The sequence below is a fragment of the Anomaloglossus baeobatrachus genome, chromosome 5 (genome assembly GCF_048569485.1).
Source record: "Anomaloglossus baeobatrachus isolate aAnoBae1 chromosome 5, aAnoBae1.hap1, whole genome shotgun sequence".
Lineage (NCBI taxonomy): Eukaryota > Metazoa > Chordata > Amphibia > Anura > Aromobatidae > Anomaloglossus > Anomaloglossus baeobatrachus.
In genome coordinates, this window is record NC_134357.1 from 334215415 (window position 1) to 334240693 (window position 25279).

The window sequence follows — 25279 nt, forward strand, 5'->3', positions numbered from 1 at the left end:
AAATAACCATTTTTAGATCTGCCCTGTAGCCATGTCAAGGCATCTCTCGTATCCTCAGTACCTACTCTATATTGCAGCTTCTCTCTGGGTTTAAGAACCTACAGTGTATGGGCAAGTAGGAACCTGCCATAGAGAATAAAATCACCTGTGGCTAGCGGTATGCCTTGACGTGACTACTGGGCAGATATAAAAAATGGCCGTTTTTGTATGTTAAATATCTCAAATTTTTTTTCTTGATTGCCTTTAGCAGTAATGCATGTCTAGATTCTTACATTCATTGTTTTCATTCTTTAAGGATGCTTTCACACATCCGTTATTTCCTGTGCAGCACAATCCGGCGCGTTGCAGAAAACGCAACAGTTTTTTTTTTGCCATCGGTTGCAGTTTATTTGCATAGACTTAAATTAGTGCCGTATTGTGCCGCATGGGCTTGCGTTCCGTCCGGTTTTTGCTGTATGCGGCAGATTTAGCCGATGCGGCGGCCAGATGGAACGTTGCCTGGCACGTTTTTTTGTCCGGCAAAAAAACCGCATCGCACCGCATCTGTGCCGATGCGGCGCGATTTGCAATGCATGCCTATGGATGCCGCATGCGGCAAAAACCGCATCCGGCCGCCGCATGCGTTTTTTTTACCACTGCACATGCTCAGTAGCCTGCCGCAAGCGGGAAAAAAACGAACGGGCTTCATGTAAAAAAAAAAACGTATGCAAAGGATGCGGTATTGTCGCCGCATCCGTTGCATAGGTTTTCGAGCCGGATTGGCCGGCTCTGCTAAAACCGGAGGTGTGAAAGCAGCCTAACATTTCAGAGTGCAACCTTCTTTTTGTATTTCATTGCATGTCATGTTCAGTTGTGCACCTGTTCACATTGCAGTTTTGGGAGTGCCGCCAGTTTTTGTTTACATTGATATCCTGGTAATTTTCAGGAAAAATGGAGCTGTACATGTGCAGATTACATCTTGGCATTGCCACCGGTGGTATTTTACTGAAGACTGCTAAGTGGTATCTGCGCACGCGTCATTTTCCTGAAGACTACCAGGAGATCAAAATTTAAACCAGGAACATGATTAAAGACACCAGAGGCAGTGGATGGGCTGGGCAGAGCCAAAGACCCTACTCACAGTCCTGCCCCACAAGTATACTCAGACAAGAAGGCTTTTGCCGAAACTAGTCTGACTAACCTCCCTTTTTTGTCTTTTCTATTTTGCTGGATTTTATGCTCATTTTCTCTAAAAAAATGGATTTTTTTTTATACTACCATCTGGTTCTTGAGGACTACCGCCGGATCTCTTTCCGTTACATACCTTCTACACCCTGTTGATTGCTTCATCCAGGATAGCGAGCGGGTCCCACCAGTGAACATTAAAATCCAGCTGCTATAAGGGTAAGACAGCTCCTCCATTATACCTTTGTTTTGGCTTATTACACAAAATCTATAAAACAGATTTCTTCACTGCAGGTATCATTTTAGTCAGTGTAAACAGGTCTAATATGGCCCAGTCTACACTTTAATTAGCAAAATCCTGTGGACAGGTTATCTTTCTAGTAGCTTGACAACAAATGTAAAACTATTCTGTGGTCTGATATCAAATGCAAAATTTTTCATTGAAAACAGAGGACGCCATGTACTGCGGACTGGAGAAGATGACGACCAAGCAGCTTATCAGTGCACAATTGAAAAGCCTGCATAGTTGATGGTATGTGGTTGCATTAGGTTTTAGAACATGTGCTCGTATCCAGACAATGTCTATTTCAGGGAAGGACGTGCATATTTCTGCAAAGCAATTCTAAACCACATGTTAGATCCAGCACAGCTGGATGCCACTAGAGTATATGGTCATATATATATCATATCATATCTGACAATAGAAATAAGAATTGGTAAGTATCACTAGAATATACTCAGACAGCATAAGGAAGAGGACATATCATTAAGGGCTTAATATAACCCTTAATATAAGGATGGGCTGACCACATCAAAAGAATAGGTCACTGGGGAAAGAGGCATACATACCCAAGTATATAATTGTTTCCCACTATATATCATGCTATTTTTGATACTATATCACCTTCCCATATGTAACTCTCTCTCATACAGTTATACTGGTATTATACATATGCTTTCTGAGCACATTACAGTGCCAGATTTCCATATTCTCATTCCTATAGTCTATATATGGACTACTGTACACTATGGTAGCATCCAGTTGTAATTGGTCATATATGCAATCTTACCATTTCCTTCTAGGACACGTTATGATCCTGAACCATATTGCAGTTATTTTCCTTATGATCTATATAGCCATTAACTAATCTGCTATAAACCCTTTGACCCACTCTTGTGGAGTCTCTACATTGTATTTTATGCTGTCCTTCATACATTTACACTCAGATGCCGGTTTACACCTACATTACTGATATTCTCATATGAAATTACTATTATGGTGACATTCCTCATCCACGTTTCATAGGTCTACTAATTCAGACCAGTTTACTATATTTCTACATGGGGAAAAGAATTTTTTCTTTGGCTGTGCTTTGTGTATAATGTCATTATGTATACTATATGTAATGTAAATAGATTACAGGTATTCCAATTTGTTTTAAAGGAAACAAAAAGGTTGGGATGGACTGGAACGGTGGTCGCCAGTAATGTCATGGATCTCTTACACATGCAGATCTCCCAATAAATGCATATTAGTTTTATACTATGTTCCCAAGTACTGTTTTCTGCTTCTATTACTTTGCATTTACCATGACCCTACCACTAAACACTTCCATAGAAACACCACAGGTGAGAACTATACTTTTTTGAAGTACAGTGCAATGGAAGCGAATAGAGCGTGATGCTCTATCATAGAGGTAGCATTTAAGGGGTAACATCTCTCCTTGTGGACAGTGACATGCCAGTGTAAGGAGACTAATAGGCCATGCAATGCTCCTTTGTGAAAATACATATGCCAAATACCTCTTCCTAGAGGAAGAGGAATTGAACGCTAGTGCCATCTATGGAAAGTAGCAATCCGAAAAGTCAACATTGACCCTTGCCACGTGGCTTTTTTTCCTAACTGCTATTCTCGTTAATGGGTTCATATGGACTTTTAGGATTGATACTTCCAGGAGGTGGCACAAGATTTCAAGTTCTCTTCCTCTCTGAAGAGGCTGTGCTTTGTGTAGCAATCTCCCTTTTTAATGAGGAAAATATTAGGGAATAACGGACTACAAGAACAGAATACTAACAAGGTAGTCTCTGGACGGCAATGATGGAAACACAACAGTCAAACATAGAAACTGAATACACAAAGACTAAGATATTTATCAATGCTTAACGCATTTTTTTTTCAGATGTATTGGGTCAATAAAAAGAAAAAAAAAAAAAAAAAAAAAAAAAAAAAGGTCACAGACTTAATTGGGAAAATTCACAATGAACTCATGATCAGAAATTCAGAAATACACAGTATAAATAATATAGGGAAGTAAAGTAATCCAACCTTAGGACTACAAGTTAAATTCTAAACCTGAAATATGACCTGGAGAACAACCGCACCCAGGCAAACTGATACAACAAATCAAATTACAATTTTACTACATTTCCATTGAAACCTTTAGGCTTAATCCACTCATCTGTAACTTCCTCCTTACCGAACCAAAAAAGCCCTTAGCCCAGTCCACGCAGCATTCACACTCAATCATTGAGAATGTTAGTCAGCCCAAAGGGGGATTAACTACTTTTCCTGGAATTTTATCCATAGTCGCTGACAAATCCTATAATCTTGATGTTACCTTTAACAACTCAGCTTTCTCGGAGGCTGCAATTAAAGACGTATTTAAAATAGATCTGAATTAAAAGTACCTTTTGTCATTAGATTTCAGTGTTCGAGAAAAACCTCAAACTGTACCTATCAGTGAGATTCAAGTGTAAAATTGAAAATACTTAATTAAAATTTTTCCCTTTTTGTTTAAACAAAAAAAAAAAAAATATATATATATAATATATATATATATATATATATATATATATATATATATATATATATATATATATATATATATATATATATATATATATATATATATATATATATATATATATATATATATATATATAAACATTCTTTAAAAGGAAAAACACATCTAAAGGGTTCATAATATATCTCATATAGGTGTCTCAGGATTTACAGAAGCACATTTTTTTTTCCTTTCTATAACTGCACTTCCATGTGTATAAACCTCTGACTTCTTCCTTTTAGTCTCAATCTTGGCTCTTACCATTCATCCTTCATGTTATTCCTCTATGCACCTGCTATAAATCCTTAAAACTCAGAACAGAATCACAAGGGCAGCTTGACCAGCAGCATCTGTGATTTTCAGTACAACTGTGTGACAGTAGCTGTGCAATCATTAAGGAGAACTTAATTAGTAAATTCTAAGAGATTGCATCATATGTGCAGTTCAAGTGACCACCCCCCCCCACCTTCGGAGAACATAAAGCTATGTTATTCCAAAAGGTGGGGGGGGGGGAAATAATGTCATGATCTCACGACCTAAAGGAAGTTAAGCAAGTATGTACAGTAGGTATGGAAACTATTCAGACCCATTGAGTAAAATAAAAATAAATAAAAATAAAAAAAATAAAAAAAAAAAAATGAAAAAATTCTCATTCATGTACACTCTGCACCCCATCTTGACAAAAAAACCCAAAACAAAACAGAAGTGTAGAAATTTTTGCAAATTTTTTTTAAACAAGGATGACTTAAATATCACATGGTCATAAGTATTCAGACCCTTTGATCAGACACTCATATTTAAGTCACATGCTGTCCATTTCCTTGCGATCCTCCTTGAGATCGTTCTACTCCTTTATTGGGGTCCACTTGTGTTTAATTAAAAACAGATAGGACTTCACAGCTCACGGTGCATGTCAGACCAAATGAGAATTATGGAGGTCAAAAGGAACTACCCAAGGAGCTCAGACATAATTGTGGCAAGGACAGATCTGGCCAAGGTTACAGAATAATGTCTGCAGTACTCAAGGTTCCTAAGAACACAGTGGCCTATAATCCTTAAATGGAATTTGTCAAACTGAACAATCGTGGTAGAAGAGCCTTGGTGAGAGCGGTAAAGAAGAACCCCAAGATCACTGTGACTGAGCTCCAGAGATGCACTAGGGAGATGGGAGAAAGTTCCACAAAGTCAACTATCACTGCAGCCCTCCACCAGTCGGACCTTTATAGCAGAGTGGCCGACGGAAACATCTCTTCAGTGTAAAGCATATGAAAGCCCGCATAGAGTTTGCAAAAAAACAAAAAAAAAAAAACACATGAACTTCCAGACTTTGAGAAATAAGATTCTCTGGTTTGATGAGACAAAGAACTTTTTGGTGATAATTCTAAGCAGTATGTGTGGAGAAAACCAGGCACTGCTCATCTCCTGCCCCAATACAATCCCAACAGTGAAACATGGTGGTGGCAACATCATGTTATGGGGGTATTTTTCAGCTGCAGGGACAGAACGACTGGTTGCAATTGAAGGAAAGATGAATGTGGCCAAGTACAGAGATATCCTGGAAGAAAACCTCTTCCAGAGTGCTCTGGACCTCAGACTTGGCCAAAGGTTCACCTTCCAGCAAGACAATGACCCTAACCACACAGCTAAAATAAAAACGGAGTGGTTTCAGAACAACTGTGACCATTCTTGACTGGCCCAGCCAGAGCCCTGACCTTAACCCAATTGAGAATCTCTGGAGAGACCTGAAAATGGCTGTCTACCAATGTTCACCATCCAACCTGAGGGAACTGGAGAGAAGAAAATGGCAGAGGATCCGCAAATCCAGGTGCAAAAAAACCTGTTGCATCATTCCCAAGAAAACTCATGGCTAAACTAACTCAAAAGGGTGCAACTACTCAATACGGAGCAAGGTGTTGAATACTTATGACCATATGATATTTCAGTTTTTCTTTAATAAATTTGCAAAAATTTCTAGATTTCTGGGTTTCGTTCTGTCAAGATTGGGTGCAGAGTGTACATTAATGAGAAAAAAAAAATTAAAATTTTTTTGAATTTACCAAATGACTGCAATGAAACAAAGTGAAAAATTTAAAGTGGTCTAAATACTTTCTGTACCCACTGTATATGTAAAAAGGTTAGGCAACATACTAAATGTATTTTACAACAGACTTTTAAATCTGCATATATGTGGAAAGATAATGTTTTGTGAGGGCTTTGTGAATCCAAAACAGGTGTAGCATATCAAGATGCTGATTAGACAGCTCGATTATTGTACAGGTGTCTGTAGGCTGGCCACAATAAAAGGTCAGTCTAAAATATGCAGTCTTACAATACTGGAGGGGGATGGGTTTGATTGAAAAACCCATCAGTATATGGTGTGACCACCATTTGCCTCCTGCAGTGCAACACATCTCCTTCCCATCGAGTTGATCAGGTGGCGATTGTGTCTTGTGGAATATTGGTCCACTCCTCTTCAATGACTGTGCGAAATTGTTGGCTATTGGCAGGAACCTGAACACTGTTGTATACACCGATCCATTGCATGCTAACCATGCTCAATGGGTGACATGTCCAGAGAATACATCGGCCATGCAAGAACTGGGATTTTTCAGCTTCCAGGAAATGTGCACTGATCCTTGCAACATGGAGATCTACATTATTTAGCTGCAACATGGAGGTGATGATCGTGGATGAATGGTACAACAATGGGCCCAAGGATCTCATCACGATGTATACTGTATGTGTATTCAAAATGGCATCAATAAAATGTTCCTGTATATGTCCTTACAATAACATCACCGATACCATTGACCACTTGATTTACAATGACATCAGCAAACCGATCACCCACATGAAGCCAAACACGCAGTCTGCCATCTGACCTGTACAGTAAATACCAGGATTCATCCGTGAAGAGAACACCTCTCTAACGTGCCAGACACCATCGAATGTGAGCATTTGCCCACTAAAGTCAGTTACAACAACAAATTGCAGTCAGGTGGAAACCCCAGTGAGGACGACCGCATACAGATCAGCTGCCCTGAGATGTTTTCTAACAGTTTGGGTTATGTAAACTGATTGTTGCAGCATCTGTCCGGTTGGCTGGTCTCAGATGATTTTGCCAGTGAAGATACTGGATGCTGAGGACCTGGGCTGGTGTGGTTACACGTGGTCTGTGGTTGTGAGGCCGGTTGGATGTACTGCCATATTCTCTGAGAAGTCTTCGGAAACGGCTTACGGTAGAGAAATGAACTTTCAATTCGCGGGCATCAGCTATGGTGGACATTCCTGCAGTAAGCACGCAGATTGCTTGTTCCCTCAAAAGTTATGACATCTGTGGCATTGTGCTGTGTGATAAAACTGCACATTTTCGGACTGGCCTTTTATTGTGGCCAGCCTAAGGCACACCTGTACAAAAATCATGCTGTCTAATCAGCATTTTGATATTCCACACCTGTAATGTGGATGGATTATCTCGGCAAAGGAGAATTGCTCACTAACACAGATTTAGACAAATTTGTGAACAAACTGAGAAAAAGGCCTTTTGTGAACATAGAAAGTCTTAGATCGTTAAGTTCAGCTCATGATAAAAGGGAGCAAAAGCAAATGTTCCATTTATATTTTTGTTCAGTGTATTATAGAAATAAAAGTGCTGTTGCGACAGATGGTGATCACCACCGATTCCCAAATTCCTCAAAATTGGTGAGATACTTGTTTGTGTGCAATATGGACAATCTTTACCCCAGGGTAACAAATGCCTGAGCAGTCTGGATACAATTCCCTCCACTACAAAAATACCTAACATGTACAGTATAGTACAAGAATGATTAACCAATTACTGCGAGAACAGATTCCATCAGATCATTAACCAACACAGCATTTTAAAGAAATCAGCCATTAGCATTCATCTGTATAGGAGAATTCCTGCCCAACATCCTATTCTGTGGATTATATTGTCCAGGTTTCACAGAATTTACTAATGTTGGTAACCTCGTCCATTCCATGTAGATAGGAAAAAAAAAAAAATATCTAAAATGGCAGCATCCAAGGTCAACTATAATGCGACTGAATAATTTAGACAAGCCTGAATTATACTATAGAATCAATAATTCAGGAATGTTCAAGCCATAATAGATATTATAGTAGGGCGGTGTACCCAGGGATGTTCTGCAGACATATCTCAAGGCCATTAGCCATTTTCAGCTTTCTGAAGCTTGTGACCTTGTGTTTACTTAAGAGACTGTATTTTGGATCATAGCATAATATAAAAGATACAGAAATGTTAGTGAATCTTGTTCACCATTTATAGTCTGCCAAGGCGTTCTCCTAAGAATATCTCCGTATGATATTGTTCAGCATTAGCAATCCGGCTCTTGCATCATTCGACGTTCTTCACCGATGTATTCTCTATTATGTGCTCTGGGCTTTTCGCAAGTTGCCATGAAGACAGACTGATGCCGACATGAAACCAGAGAAATAATGACATCATCCAGCATGGTGACATCACAGGAACAATTCTCCATAAATCCCATCAGACTGGGGGTGGATGAGAGGTGGTGGACTTCAGCTATAGTACCTTCAAAGGCTACCTGATTTACCCCATTATAGCTTCTCATACAGCTAGATCAGATCTCATACTTTGCACCTCGAAACACCGTGTCTGGAAATTGAGGATTGATGCCAGATCAGAACCTAAGTCACATGACAAGATTCGTTGGAGAATCACTTTTGACTTTTAGGATTGCTACTTCCAATAGGTGGCACTAGAGTTTGGCTCCTTCCTCCCTGAAGAGACAATTTGATTTAGTGGCTGCATGCTTTGATACCACCATAAATATTCAATTACCAAAAAGTGAAAAAAAAAGACAGTTTCCATGATGTATTATGCATGGCACACATGATAAATGCCAGTTCCATCTTTCTGGATCTCTTACCAGGTTTTGCTCACACAATCCGCGGAACTGCTGGAACTTCTGTGACATCAGAAGCTGAGCGCTGCCAACAGCACTGAGAACCTTCCCAATCACTGCAAACAGAAGGCAGAGGTCAGGGCGAACAAATTTCATGCGAGAAATGCTTATCCGGAACATGAATTAGAGTCTACTTTGCCAGATGGGCTATTGGCACTAGGTTTTCAAACTAATGGGAATAGCAGCAGCGTCTCAGGTGATGACCACAGAATATGATTACACAATCTTGTAAATATATGGCATAATAATGATCATTACTTATAAAAACTGCTTAAGAAATGAACGAAAGGTAAAAGCTGGGCATATACATGATCAAATCACATTATAGCATGGTAATTATTATGGTATGCAGCAGAACAATGCAGTTTGATGGTTGTGTAACTATAAAAAAAAATAACCAATAAGCACTATTGAAACAGATAAATGCAGTTTCCCCAATTCTAAACTGGTCATATAACTGCCACATACTGTCTTTATCCTAAACATTGTGATGTTTCGTATTCTGATAATCTGGTGCTTTCCCAACCCCCACCACTCCGAGAACATGAAACATCACGGATCGTCTGTCATTTCATCCACAAGACGACCTTTCACCATGTTTCATGTTTAACTGGATATATAATGTAATAATGGCTGCAGAGCATATTAAACTTTTTTTTTTTTCTTTAATTTTGTTGGAGATATTAGCAAATCAAAAGGATTTGGCACCTAAAGAGTTAATTTTTGCTAAGTCCAAGTAGGTGCTATCAGATAGTTTTTCACTGGGGGGTGTACTTCACCCTGTATGATGGTGCCCAATCATAAGTAGGCAGCAACAGAGCAGAACAAGAAGAACACGCCCACCATAGCTAAGAGCAGTGAGATCAGAGCAGGATGTCATTACATCTTACGGTGAATTAGCCCAGAATAGGCAAGCAAATGATCACAATTAGACTGATCACACTGCAGGGAAGAGTAAATGTTGCCATTATGAGCACGAGAGACATGTGTGATTACGGACACATCTCTAGACTTTATGTGTGTGAAGGGGGAGGAAGAAGGCAGTAAAGCCGAGATGACAGTGCTATGAGAGAGGAGTGATGATATAAGGCTTTGTAATGTGATACAGCTCATGTCAGATGTGCTACTCCTACCCCCACAAATCATGCAAAAAGGTTAGATTAGTGGCTCCCAAACTCCAGTCCTCACTGCCCCAATAGGTCAAGTTTTCAGGATTTCCTTAGCATTGCACATGTGATGTCTTGATATTGATTTCAGCACCTGTTCAATGCAAGGGAGATCCTAAAAATATGACCTGTTGGGGGCCATGAGGACTGAGATTTGGGAAACCGGGTTAGACAATGAAATCAGAGCTATATCGTTCTCACATACTGACAAATTGGGGCTTGTTCTTTTTCTGCTATATATTGCTGCATGCTCATGATTGGGTAATGCAATACAGTGAAAAGCATCAGCTAATACCCACTTGGACCTAATGAAACTTAACTCATTAATGTGCCATCACAGTGTGAGTGACCAGGAGGCTACAATGTGATGGGAAATTGCCAAATGTGTTGGGGAAGGAGTTGTAACGAAGGAGGGAGAATGTTGATTAGAAGAGTGCTTACACACATAGCACAGCACCCTTTAGACTAGGGCATATATACAGTCTCCCATATAAAAGAAGAGACCTGCTCCCAAAAAGAAAGAGGACTATTGAGAAACGAGACTTTGCGCCTTCTATAGAGTCAAGGCTGCAGAGAAATGTGACATACGAATGCGAAATACTGGATGCCATGTCACCCTCTTACAAATGTTTGAACATTGAACAACACTGAATTAAGATAACCATACACATTAGACAGCTGTTGGTGAGCATTTGCTTGGTCCACAGCCATTTCCCCCGATTCCCCATCCTTGGCCAAGCGCTCCTGTGTGCTCTTTGAGAAAGCCATGTCAGAGAATAAAAGTATTAGCTGTTGGGAATCCAGCAAGCTGGATCCTTCTTTCCCCTGACCTTACCTGTTTGGGGGGAGTGTTGAGAGCCCCCTACACTTTAGATTTTGGCCAACGCAAGATATTCAAAACGTACTAATAATCCTCCAAATGTTATGTTTCATTCACTCATTAACCAGAAAGAAATAACGGTAAATGGAATACCTTCTTCACATAAGTTGTTATCGCCAGTTTCTCTTTGCATCTGTTGACACCAGCCCTCAAGTCTTTCGGTCTCAGCTTGCAACAACTTCAGGAACCAGTGTCCATCTCTGCGGCAAGCTCCTGCCTGGGCAGGCTCAGTAGAAGGAGGAGAGGCTGCAGAGTCCAGCCAAGGGTCAGGGGGAGGAAGGGCAGAGGCTTCTATTTCCCCACCATCTCCATAGGAGAGGTGCTTTTTGGGGAGGGGTACTGGAGGACCTGTGGTGGGTTGACGGGGTGGTGGGCAGTCAGGAACACTCTTATCAGATGAATTGCTGGGCTCTTGCTTATCAGAATCTGTCTCTTGCTTTGATGTCATACTGCTGGATCGACTATTCCTATTGGCAGACAAACCGTGAAAAATAAGTTGTCAGTCTGTAAACTTATGTTTTCAGTCAGGCAACAAGCTACAGAAAATACTAGGATATGACAGTAAATAACTTTGACCCTTAACTCTGTTAGGGACTCGCATATCTCTGTAGATTAATACATCGATCTTAAGCTGGGGTCACACTAAACGACAGCGACGTCGCTGTTACGTCACCATTTTCTGTGACGTAGCAGCGACCTTGTAAGTCGCTGTTATGATCGCTGCTTAGCTGTCAAACAGCAGCCGAAGCAGCGATCATAACGACAGTGCTGCAACATGTGCAGAGAGCAGGGAGCCGCGCACACTGCTTAGCGCTGGCTCCCTACTTTCCTAGCTACAGTACACATCGGGTTAATTACACGATGTGTCCTGCAGCTACATGTCCATAGAGCAAGGAGCCGCGCACACTGCTTAGCGCTGGCTCCCTACTCTCCTAGCTACAGTACACATCGGGTTAATTACACGATGTGTACTGCAGCTACATGTGCAGAGAGCAGGAGCCGGCACTGGCACCGTGAAAGCGGCGGAGGCTGGTAACTAAGGTAAATATCGGGTAACCACCTTGGTTACCCGATGTTTACCTTTGTTACAGCTTACCGCAGCTGCCAGACGCCGGCTCCTGCTCCCTGCTCGCTTCATTTTGTCGCTCTCTCGCTGTCACACACAGCGATCTGTGCGTCACAGCGGGAGAGCGACGACCAAAAAATATAAAGCTGGACATTCAGCAACGAGCGGCGACCTCACAGCAGGGGCCAGCTCGTTGCTGGATGTCACACACAGCGACAGGACGTCGCTGCAACGTCACAGAAAATGGTGACGTAGCAGCGACGTCGTTGTCGTTGTCGCTGTGTGTGACACCACCTTTAAAATAAAATACATGGGTTAGACACAATGCAAATGATAAAAATACAAACTTAGTTAAAAACGGGTTGTCCAGCTAGGCTCGAAAGTCTGCAGCCACTATGTGACTGTAGATTTGTGAATCCTCACAGTGCGCATATTGCACGTGGTCAAGATGCTCCGGTACCGGAAGCCAGGAGTGGGTGGTCATGTGACTAAGTATGAGATGGTTTACTCCTGGCCGCCATTCCAACTAGACATGCCCGGCTTTGATCAATACATATTTTACCAATCATGAAATTGCGTGATTTCCACAATTTCACTGCAGTTGGAATTTTTTTTCTTCCTTGTTTACAGTACATTGGCTGGTAAAATAGATGGCGTCATAAAAAACTATAACTCATACCGCAAAACTATAGCTGTGGGCCGAAAAAAGACAAAAAAAATTAAATATATAAAGTTATGGCCCTTTGATGGAGAGAAAGGAGTTAATGAAGTGAATTACAACCAGATTCTGTATTATAATACATACAAAAAAGCTACAGCATGTGTGAAAATGACTGGAATATTAAATTCTACATTTATGGCTTCATCGCAAACATGAACAATGAATTCACCTTGTCTGCACTGCCCCACTGAACCTCTATACAAATGTAGAAAAATGGGAAAACAAGGATGCAAATAGGGATAAAATGATAAGATTACTTATTTACATCCGCTAACACATTCATACTGTGCAGATACTTTGTATTCTACCAACTACAAAAATGACCTCTCTGATCTTCTGAAGAGTCTGTTTTAGCAAATGCTTGTATTTCCCCTGAAAGAACAATGGTGAAGTACTGTTAAATAGAACCCATGTTCTGTTGTTCATCTGGTATTCCTCTTGAAAATGAATGAATACATTGATACAATATATGACTACAACTGAGAGTCACAATTCTTCATATTAAAAAGGGACTGTCAGCAGGTTTTGGATATGGAATCTGAGAGCATCATGAAGTAGGGGCAGAGAGCCCGATTTCAGCAGTGTATCACTTACAGGACTGCTTCGTGCAGTTTTTATAAAATCCCTGTTGCCTCGGCCGTAGATTTAGCAGGGCTCAGAATTTTGAGCGGTGTTTTACCCCGCCCACACCACTGCTTGGCAACTTCCTGTTTACACACTGTATATTGTCTGCAAGCTGCCAACCAGTGATAGGGAGGGGTTACATAGATGAGATGGGCTAGATTGCGCATGAGCCCTAGTCTTTCAGTGATCATCTCTTTCTGAAAGATGCAGAATAAAACTTCAGCAAACTGCTGAATAAGTGACAGCTCTGGAATCAGGTTCTCCCTACATTATGCGGCTCCCAGATTAAATAGCCAGAACCTGCTGACAGATTCCCTTTTACAGGTTTCCAGGTCTGCACAACATAAAGCCCGTCAAAGAGTTTGCTGTGACACGCCGACCCGTCCAGGAGGCACTGTTCCCTTACCATTTTCAAATGTATTTGAGTCTTTCAGATCCAAATATATTTGAGCACTGCAGTGCAGAGACTGGGGCAGCGCAGAGCTAGTCATCCCCTGCGTGCAGCAACGTGATGAAGTCAGCACCCTGTGGCCTCATCACGCTGTTGCTGGAACCTCAGCACAAAAGTGCCAAAGAGGCAACGGAGATGGTGTAGGTAATAGTAAGCACTCAATCATGGAGCTGAAGATTAAAGGCCTTATCTTTGTGGAGGAGGGGGTTAATGTTAGTGTAAGGGATAATTTTGAAAGGGGGCACAGTTTTGCAAGTGGAGTTATTTTTCCGAGAATCTGGACATGAATTCTCATCATTGCAACTGTACTATAAAAGAGAAAAGGGTTGGGAATGACTCCAATCAGAGAAAAGGTCACCCCTATAAAGAAGGTACCTGGATGTAATTTTTTTTATTTGATTTTTTTTTCCTGTGTCTCATCAATACTGTGGTTCCTGTATGGTTCGCAGTTAGATGACGGCTGATAATGGCAAGGAGATGCTGGGAGTTGTTAAGGACATACTAGGAGTTGTAGTTTCATGCGACTGACCTGACATTGTAATTGATCACTGTACTAAGCTTAGTGATTTATTAATGTACCGATGGTGGTCCTGGCACTGCATTCATGTGCTGATGTGGTTTTGATCTTGTGCACATGTAGTCATCCAAGGCTATGATAACATTAAAAATCCTCAAAACTTACAGCTTTGATATTATGAGGAGGATTTGATAAGATTCTGCTTCAAAAACTTAGTGCAAGTTCATGTATATTTACACTTTTTTTGGAGTACAAACTGAAGATAACTCCAAGTCCTCCTCAAATATTCAAAACTTGGTTCTGGTGATATATTAATGTACTGATGGTGGTTCTGGTGATGTATTCATAGAAGTATCCCTTTAAATTTTGTGCAGCCCTTAGGATTGGTCCAGTATGGCAATGTGGCCCTTAGACCAAAAGATGTTGTGCACCCCTGGGTTAATCCCTATACAATAATTAGTGCCGACCTGTCAGACTGTGAAAAGGCATACACCTATTTTAACTGCCATCCCCATACAGTAGATTTTACCTCCACTCTTCTTCCACTTGGACTCCAATGGATTGAAATTTGGCAGGAGGGGGCGGCTCGGGAATAGGCACTGGTTGTATACTATCCACCTGTACAAATAGAATAAAAAAGTGACATAAGAAAAATGAACCAGTGTTGCTACATCAGAACTTTACAATTATACAGAGAATACACAGGCTTTATTTATCCCTTCCAGACGTCTTGAAAGGGATTGTCCCCTACTCGGACAACCCTCAGTGTTTAGACCCATTAATATATAAACACTTATACTTGGCTCCTATGCCAGCGTCATTCCAGCGGTGTCAACACTCATTCTCCTGGGGCTTAAGTGAGGTGGTTTTGTCAAGTGAGCCCTGGGCCTAGTCTTCTCGATGATTAATTAATCCGAAGGCGGAGATAGGGAATCAGACGCTAATTTGGCGCAGGGCTCACGAGTGCAGAAAAACGCTGGAACGGGATGAGAGTGTTTTTTTTAAATGGGTGCAAGCACTCATTGGGGAGTGGTTGTACTACTAGCAGATAATCCCTTTAACAGGGCAAATATTGCTTCATTGGGAACACCGGATTTTTTTAATTTTATATTTTTAAGAAGTTCTTCAGCAGCTCCAGTGTGCATTGCACAGATATTATAAAGAAGGTAGAGGAAAAATATTCAGCTCACCCATGTAAGGTCCTCCAGTCTGCGGTTGATGCACGTAGTCCTGCGGAAAGGCAGGTCCGGCTTCAGAGTAAACTGTAATAGAAAACGAGTAGGACTCAGCACCAATATAGATGAATAAAAATCTTCATGCTTTGAGAAGTTTAAAAATAAAAGTAGGGTCACAAATCATCCAAAATCGCCATGCGACTTGCCGTGCGGCTTGACGCGTTTCGGACAAAAGGGGGAATTTAAAAACAGTCCTTAATCATATGATTAAGCTTATGATTAAGGACTGTTTTTAAATTCCCCTTGTGTCCGAAACGCGTCAAGTCGCACGGCAAGTCGCATGGCAATTTTGGATGATTTGTGACCCTACTTTTATTTTTAAACTTCTCAAATAAAGCATGAAGATTTTTATTCATCTATATTGGTGCTGAGTCCTACTCATTTTCTATTACCGTTTACAGATATTATAAACTTTTTAAAAGGAAAGTGACAATTCAATATTAAAAACACCATTCCAGCGCCTTAGTTTTAAAGCACCACTCCAGCGGTGCAATCAAAGTCCCTGCCTCCCCGGTCTTATAATCACCCTCCAGTGGCTTCATCCACTATAACTGATGCTCGTGTTGGTCTAGTTCAATTTGTGCCCTTCTGACTTCTCCAGTGTTTCATGGAGTGTGCAGAAGGTCACAAATCAATACAAGTATATGGGAGCCTTGTTCTGGCTCTCAGACTTTCATTAAGCACGTCTGACGTAACGATTCACCAGTCAGAAGTTACAGTCTCAAGTTGGCGCCTCGGGATTGTAGCAGGGTTGAAAAATCATGAAAAAGGCCAAAGGGTGAGTATAAGACCATGGGCTGGGGACTTACATTTGAAGCTCTGCTCTAGCGCTAAACCCCCCCCACCCAAAAATGCTGAAGTGGTGGTGCTTTAATAGTGTACAGTAAGCGCCCCTTGTTGGTTTAGCAGCATTTTGGGGGTTTATTCTAAGTAATAGTGTTTGGTCTAGTATAAAGAATCTTAAAAATGACCTAGGACTTCTGTGTCGTCTGCCTGAGGCCTCCTGCCATGATTTGTCATGGAACACAACAGCCATTCCTAACATACTTATAGTTGATCGCCAAATTTTAGATATGACCAGGGCTGTGGAGTCGGTAAGCCAAACCTTCGACTCAGACTCAGACATATATTGCTTATAGTTAGGTGAAAAATTTATTGTAGTACATGAATATGTGTATGTGAACATCAGACATTTAATAATTTTTATGATACAATAATCAAGATATTTGGATAGAACATAAAATATATTTATTGGAATACAACTTTAGAACACAAAAACTGTAATAAATTGTAAATTATGTAATACACTATGTAATATACAGTAGATCACATATATATCTTGTGTGTCTATATACAATATATATATACACACACACACACACACACACACATATACATATACATATATATAACATATTTACAATTTTAGTTTGTGTTCTAAAGTTGTATTCCAATAAATATTTTATGTTCTATCCAAATATCTTGATTGTTGTATGATAAAAACAATTAAATGTCTGATGTTCACATTGTACTACAATAAATTTTTCACTTAAATATAAGCATTATACTAAATATTTAGTAAAATATTCAGCACATTCTGCATTGCACTCCTGTCCCCAATTTATTATATATTTTAGGAGTCGGAGTCGGTGCATTTTATACCGACTCAGACTCCACCAAAATGAGCTCCGACTCAGACTCAGACTCCACGACTCCGACTCCACAGCCCTGGATATGACACTGGTTTTAGGTATTAATAGTTACTCCGTATCACTCATCGGTCCTCTTACTGCCTCTACTATGGGAATGGCTTGCTTGGTCATAAGGCATAATGAACATTACACTAGCTGTAACTGGCAAACAATCACTAACGCAGCACAACTACAGCTATAGAAGGGATTTATAGAAAGTAAGCATTGAAAGGTGCAGGGGCTGACTGATCAGTCATGTTTTTGCAGCATGGATAACAGACATGCCTTAAAAGATGCAGTTAAGTCTTTATAATTCAGAGGGGACATGTACAGACATAAGGTGGTGCGGAATAATTTGGTGCTATATAAAGATTAATCCGACCGTCAGTCCGACCACATCACGAGTAAGGGGGCCAAGGTGGGAGAAGAAAAATATCAGCCTTAGTTATTGCATTCTTAGGGAAGAGAAGCGGCGGCCAAAGGTGTGTGGCAGCAGTTTACTCCACTCTCCCCAATGAGAATACATATACATGCACACTCAACCAGGCTAAGCCTGTATATAAATAGAGTAACCGGGAGGAATAGCTGTTAGGCGAACAAGTATTTGGCCATCAGCTACTGAAGTGTAAGTTCATCTTTAGGAAATGTATACCTGCTGTATCATTATACTCAATGTAGGGTTACATGAAAACATCAAAAAGATTAGATTTATGCCTCAAGCTTTCAGGAAGGATTGGCAGCATTTTCCCACAGGTGATATCTGCTGCAGATCACTGTGACATTACCTTCCACCCTCCACACTTCAAATCCACAAGGTCAGTCAATTTACCCTGCAGATTTTAGGAGTCTTCACAAAATCTCATGCACAATGCTGCTACTATATTGTGTCTGAAAAATGTACGGCATTTTATATCCTATGGCAGGGGTCCACATCTTGTGGCTCGTAGGCCCCCGATGTGTGGCTCGTGGCTGTCTGCCAGCTTGGTACATTAGCACCAGGTGTAACAATCAGTTATGAAGAGATGGTCACCAGATTGTGACCTTTGTGAGTAACCCCACATGGACCATCCAATTTTATGGATACATTACCATTCTGTAGCATAGAACACTGTAAATTATTGTTGAATAGCTGCGGTGAAAAAAAAAAAAAAAAAAAAAAAAAAAGCATTGTATACATATGCTAGGTGAGAAAAAGAATCACACACTTGTATAGCACTCGAATTCTATACAGAATGATATACGCATGATACTAGTTCAACTTTTCTGGATGCAGGGAAAAAAAAAAAGGAAAAAAAAGCACGGTTTCGCTGCGCTGTTCAGAAAGGTAGTGATGAGGTTATTTGGGATGTATTTTTATTAATTATTTACATGCCACTACGCGTTTCGGGGGTACAACCTCCCCCTTCCCCAGGTAGTCCGGCGGCTGCACACTGCACGTGGAAACCCCGATCGTGTGAGCAAAGTCCTGCGGAGTCAGGAGGACGGGATCCCTGCTGACAAGGAGCAGTGAACTTGCGATCCCCCTTCAATACCACTAATAGTGTTGTACCTGACGTACAACACTATCAGGTGAGTGTGCACCTCACATTGTACATACCTCGGTACATTAAGATCTCACACAGGAGCGCCCTCTCTCTCTAACTTTTCTTGATGAAAAGTGGAGGATTTTTTGTATACGCTAGTGTGAACATACCCTAAGGGGCACAAGGTCACGAGGTACTTTTTGTGGAGAAGCTTTCGCTTTCATTATAGCAGGTTCTCTGTTTCTACAGTAGGGAGAAAGGGCACTGAATGTGGCTCACAACCATTCTCAAAGCTGAATGTGGCTCACAGTAAGAAAGGTTAGGGACATATACCAAGTCTCATCAGATGAGCCTCAAATGACAAACTATTCTAGTCAACTAATCGTTGCAACCTTAACGGTCAAGTAATTGAAGAATGGAACATCTATTACTATCCTACCAGAGCTGCCAGCAAGTACACATTATTTTAGAATTATACCTTTTATACAATAGATAAAAATTGGGAGAGTTAGACAAACCCTCAAAAAAAAAAAAAAAAAGTGTTTTCAATAACTGAAAAGTGTAAAGTGTAAAGCAGGGGTCGGGAACCTATGGCTCGCGAGCCAGATATGGCTCTTTTGATGGCCGTATCTGGCTCGCAGACAGGGCTCCTACCTGTCTATGGGAAGGATGCATGCACCGCGCTCCATCAGGCCGCGGTGCACGCTGATATTGGTAGTTCTTTGATGGCCTGATAAGCATTGGCGGCAGTGGTGAGCGGCAGGGAGCATGGACTACATTTCCCATAACTCCCTGCATAGCCGCGCCGTCTGCAAGCACGCACCTGCGTCCAGGGCCGGCGTCAGCACCCGGCAAACCCGGGCAAATGCCGGGGCCCTGGAGAGCCGGGGGGGGCCCACTCGGCCTCGTCAGTTCTCCTGTCCCTTGGCCGGGGCCCACTCGCCTTTATAGTTCTGCTGCCCCCGGCCGAGTTCCGGGGACCGCAGTTCTCGGCAGCAATCTGCGGCGCTGTCACTTTAAGGCGCGCAGACATCCTGTTTTGAATTTCATCTGTGGGCGGAGCTACCGCCTTCTCAGTCCCACAGATGGAGGCGAGCTTCTGTCCCCCTCTCCACCGTGACCTAAATCGGGTAAATGCCCTCCCCGCCTCCCCATTATGGGCCCCGGTGAGCTGCTTCTAACCCCCCAGATGTATGCCCAGCCAATCCCCCCCCCCCGCCGATGCCGCGGGTGCTGGCCCCGCCGATTCCGCGGGTGCTGGCCCCACAGAGCAGCAGAGTTGTGTGTATTTGTCTGTATGTAGCAGAGTTGTATGTGTTTGTCTGTATGTAGCAGAGTTGTGTGTGTTTGTCTGTATGTAGCAGAGTTGTATGTGTTTGTCTGTATGTAGCAGAGTTGTGTGTGTTTGTCTGTATGTAGCAGAGTTGTATGTGTTTGTATGTAGCAGAGTTGTGTGTGTTTGTATGTAGCAGAGTTGTATGTGTTTGTATGTAGCAGAGTTGTGTGTGTTTGTATGTAGCAGAGGTGTGTGTGTTTGTATGTAGCAGAGGTGTGTGTGTTTGTCTCTGTATGTAGCAGAGTTCTTCTGCGAATGCCTCAAAGCTGGCATTCTCTCAACATCAGGTGGGAAGAATGCCAGCTTCCAGTCATGCGCAGGAAAAAGAAGAAGCCAGACTGCTGGACTGATGTCATGCATCGCAAGTTCACAATGTAAGTTATTTATTTGATTTTTTTTACTGCTAATTACCATTGTTTCAGTCCAGTTGTGGCTTTATACAGCAGGGAGGAGCATTCCTTGCTGTACTAAGTGAACATTGGAGCGATTGATCTGTCAATGGCCCTTTAAACATATTGTACGGCTCTCGCGGAATTATATTTCAAAATATATGTGGCGTTTACGGCTCTCTTAGCCAAAAAGGTTCCTGACCCCTGGTGTAAAGTATTAATGTTTTGTGTCGTCATGTTTTTAATTGAGTAAAATATAAAAGCAAAATTTAAAATTTTTTTACATTTTCCACTCAAACACTAGTGGGAGCAAACTTAGAGTACAACTAGCACACATTACAACTGCAGATTGAGTTGAATCTGCTCATGTGTCTGACGTCACTCCTCCCCTCCCCCTCTGGGTGTTTCCAAAAGGATAAGGGTAAATGAAGTTTACGATCACAGTGCGGAGCCATTTTGTTGGCGACTACAAAGTGATCCTGAACTGTGGGAAGTGTTCAGTGAGGCCGGCTGGCATACTGCTCCACAGTATAACATTCCACACTGTATACTGTGCCCCATAATACTCTGCCACCATATTACTGTGCTACCTTTGCTCCAATCAGCTCCTCCTGTAACCACTTTATTTGAGAGGAGGTGCTGCCGAGAGACACCAAGCTGACAGGAGGAACTGCCGGGAGCGGAGGGCCGAGGTGAGTACATGTGGTGATCTGCACCCTGAGCCTGATATTGTACTAATGATGTTAGGCTGCGATCCCCACTACAAGTACTCGCCTCAGACCTCCACTCCTCGCAATTCCCCCTGTCAGCCTGGTGTCTCAGCAGCTCCTGTCCTGCTCCAGTAAATGCAGCAGGGTAGCGGATATTGCACCCTGCCATCTATAGTATAATTCCAGGCTCAGGGTGCAGATCACCGCTCACTGCCATGCTACTCAAGGGGGGGGGGGGGAACAAAAAAAAAACCGCACAGTATACACTGTGGGCTCCACAGAGATCCTGTTGATCTCTTCCGCAAACAGTGATCTGGACAGCCCAGATCACAGCAGGACGTAGCCACAGTGCAGGAGATCGAATACTATATCCTGTGTCTGACCCTATGCACAGAGGGCTGCCGTATTTGCGGTGTGCAGGGTAGATAAAAATCAATGTTTTTTACAAAAAAAAAAAAAGGATTTTTTTTTTTTTTAAATAAAATCGGCTTTTTCTCAATAAACTGCTTTTTGAGGAAAATATTTTACCATCCAAAGGTTCTTCCATCATGAGATAAAGCTGAGTTGTTTAACTAGAATAAAGGCTGTATATGTGTAACATTCACAATGCCATGCTCTTCCAGAGGTTTCTGTAGGATTAGTGGGCAGTTTCTCTCCTATATTATCACAGACGCTCGCTTTACTTACGCAGTTCTCAAAACTGAATTTGACTCCGCAGAGGTCCCAGCCTCTTCTTCACGGCAAAAATATTACAACATGAACAGAGTTGAGAAAAAGACCTTAATCCTATTGTTCTACAAACCTATGAATACAGAATCAACCCCTTCAGTGCCAAGTCCAAGAAGTTAGACAATATGTTTGATTGTTTGGAGTGGAATAGATCTGCACAACACAAGAAGAATGTGAATCTAAAGGCCCCGTCACACTAAGCAACATCGCTAGCAACATCGCTGCTAACGAACAACTTTTGTGACGTTGCTAGTGATGTCGCTGTGTGTGACATCCAGCAACAACCTGGCCCCTGCTGTGAGGTCGTTTGTTGTTGCTGAATGTCCTGGGCCATTTTTTAGTTGTTGCTGTCCTGCTGTGAAGCACAGATCGCTGTGTGTGACAGCGAGACAGCAACAACTAAATGTGCAGGCAGCAGGAGCCGGCTTCTGCAGAGGCTGGTAACCACGGTAAACATCGGGTAACCAAGAAGCCCTGTCCTTGGTTACCCGATATTTACCTTCGATACCAGCCTCTCTCACTGCCTGTGCTGCCGGCTCCTGCTCTGTGCACATGTAGCTAGCTGCAGGACACATCGGGTTAATTAACCTGATGTGTCCTGCAGCTAGGAGAGCAAGGAGCCAGCGCTAAGCATTGTGCGCTGCTCCCTGCTCTGTGCACATTTAGCTGCAGCACACATCAGGTAATTAACCCGATGTGTGCTGTACTAGGAGAGCAGGGAGCCAGCGCTCAGTGTGCGCTGCTCCCTGCTCTCTGCACGTGTAGCTCCGTGCAGTGGTAACCAAGGTAAATATCGGGTTGGTTACCGATATTTACCTTAGTTACCAAGCGCAGCATCTTCCACGCTGGGGGCTTGTCACTGGTTGCTGGTGAGCTCACCAGCAACTCGTGTAGCCACGCTCCAGCGATCCCTGCCAGGTCAGGTTGCTGGTGGGATCGCTGGAGCGTCGCAGTGTGACAGCTCACCAGCAACCTCCTAGCAACTTACCAGCGATCCCTATCGTTGTTGGGATCGCTGGTAAGTTGCTTAGTGTGACGGTACCTTAAGTGTGAGGACGAGGAAGGGCAAGCAGACAAGAAAATTAAAGTGAAACTTTGAGCACAATACTGCAGCATAGCCACAGACAGACAAGTCTGGATCTGTTTGTGTACGATCTGAGGTTTATTACATTCTTTCCTTATAATGGCAGCAGGCCGTAAAAGAGACCCAGTTTGGGAATATTTTAATGAAGCTCCTTCGCCTATCGGTAAGGCAGGCATGCGTGCAAAATGCAAACGATGCAACAAAGATGCAAGGCCTGGTGGCGCGAATGAGGCAACATCATGAGAAGTGCGGTGATGAAGATGACCAAAGAAACACTTCTGAGCAGGCAGGATCTTCAGGTTGGTAAACATTTTTATTGAATCCTATTTCTAAAGACTGAACTGTCATGTGTGAGAAAAATTATATTTCTTATTATTACTGCATGTTACTGTCATTTGGTACAGTTATGAAGAAAAACAAATATTCCTTTTGGGGCAGGGGCAGGGGCAGTGATGTGTTGTGTACAATAAGCAGAAATTGTATAATAAACAATAAAATAACAGCATTGACTTTTTGTTTAGGGGAATTCATGGATTTTGGAAACTATCCACCTCCAAGGTCACCATCATCCTGTTCTACAGTTTCAGAGTTATCCATCCAGGATAGTGCTTCATTAGCAGCAGCATCATCATCATCATCATCATCATCATCATCATCATCATCAGACACCCACAGCCACATATCACCATCACCCAAAAGGAAGAAAAAACCTTTACCTCCTGGAACCACCATAGAAAGGTTTGTGATAAGAACAAGCAGATTAGAAAAAGTTCATTGCATAAATAAACTGGGCAATTTTTTCATCAGTCAACTCTTCTTTCCGTCTGACTGAGAACCCACATTTCATTAATATGGTTCAGTCACTGAGACCAGGATACAGTCCACCCAGCAGAGCTGATGTTGCAGGGAAACTGCTGGATCAAGTGTATGACAGAGAAATGGAGCAATGTGCAACAGCTCTGGAGGGTAAAATTGTTACCTAAGTATTGATGGGTGGAGTAATGTCCACAATGATCCTATTGTATGTGCTTGTATAACAACAGAAGAAGGTAAAGTCTTCCTTGCACAAACAACTGATACGTCAGGAAATGCACACACACAGCAGAATACTTACAAGAAGTGGCAGTAAAAGCTATAACGACATGTGAACAAAAATTCAAATGTCTAGTATGCAGTTTGGTCACTGACAATGCTGCAAACGTATCCAAGATGAGAAGAGATTTAGAAGAGCAGGGAGGGAATACAAAGCTGCTAACAACATGTGGTTGCAGTGCTCATTTGCTGCACCTCTTAGCCAAAGACTTAAGTGTTCCAGAAATAAAAGGCTAATGTTGTTGAAATTGCTAAATACTTCCGTAATAATCATTTTGCTGCAGCAGCTCTGAAAAGGATGGGTGGAACCAAGCTAACGCTCCCACAAGATGTTAGATGGAACTCTGTGGTGGACTGTTTTGAGCAGTATATCAAAAACTGGCCTATTCTGATGACACTTTGTGAAGAAAATCGAGATAAAATAGATGGCACTGTCACGGCCAAAATCCTCAACATTGGGCTTAAGAGAAATGTTGAACATATGCTGAGCTTCCTGAAACCCATCTCTCAAGCTTTAAACAAAATACAGAAAAATAGCTGTTTTATTGCGGATGCTGTTGAAATTTGGAAGGAACTGAGTGAACACTTAAAAACAGAACTACACATGGAGAGAATTAAATTACAAGCAGTAAACAAACGAATGGGACAAGCACTGACTCCAGCTCATTTTTTGGCAAATATTGTCAATATCCAATATCAGGGTCAAAACCTAAGTGCTGAGGAAGAGGAGTTAGCTATGACATTGGTATCCAGCAATCATCCATCTTTAATGCCAACTATAATAAACTTCAGAGCTAAGGGGGAACCATTCAAGAAATATATGTTTGCTAGATATTTTAAGGAAGGTCACACCAGTAAACTGGTGGAAGTCACTTAAGCGCTTGGATTTAGAGACTGTTCAAGTAATGATTTCACTTTTAACAGCAGTAGCTTCTTCTGCAGGCGTTGAAAAAATATTCTCTTCCTTTGGACTCATTCATTCTAAATTAAGAAATCGGTTAGGACCCAATAAAGCAGGAAAGCTTGGTTTTTCTTTTCCAGATTATGAATAGGAACAAAGAAGAAGATGATGATTATGATGAAGATCA

The 25279-nt window shown here is 41.9% G+C and overlaps 1 protein-coding gene across 3 annotated transcripts in view; it reads right to left on the reverse strand.

Moving 5' to 3' along the window:
• DLGAP4 (DLG associated protein 4) overlaps positions 1 to 25279 on the reverse strand; it is a 281943-nt gene that overhangs the window by 19187 nt on the left and 237477 nt on the right. For 2 of the 3 annotated variants that reach the window (XM_075349823.1, XM_075349824.1), the window contains 3 exons: positions 14932 to 15020; positions 11117 to 11490; positions 8942 to 9033 (listed from right to left, as the gene is read on the reverse strand). In XM_075349823.1, coding sequence (XP_075205938.1) covers positions 8942 to 9033; positions 11117 to 11490; positions 14932 to 15020 — 555 coding nt within the window. Of the gene's footprint in view, positions 1 to 8941; positions 9034 to 11116; positions 11491 to 14931; positions 15021 to 15592; positions 15662 to 25279 lie in introns of those variants that run through there. The other variant, XM_075349825.1, reaches the window with a different exon arrangement.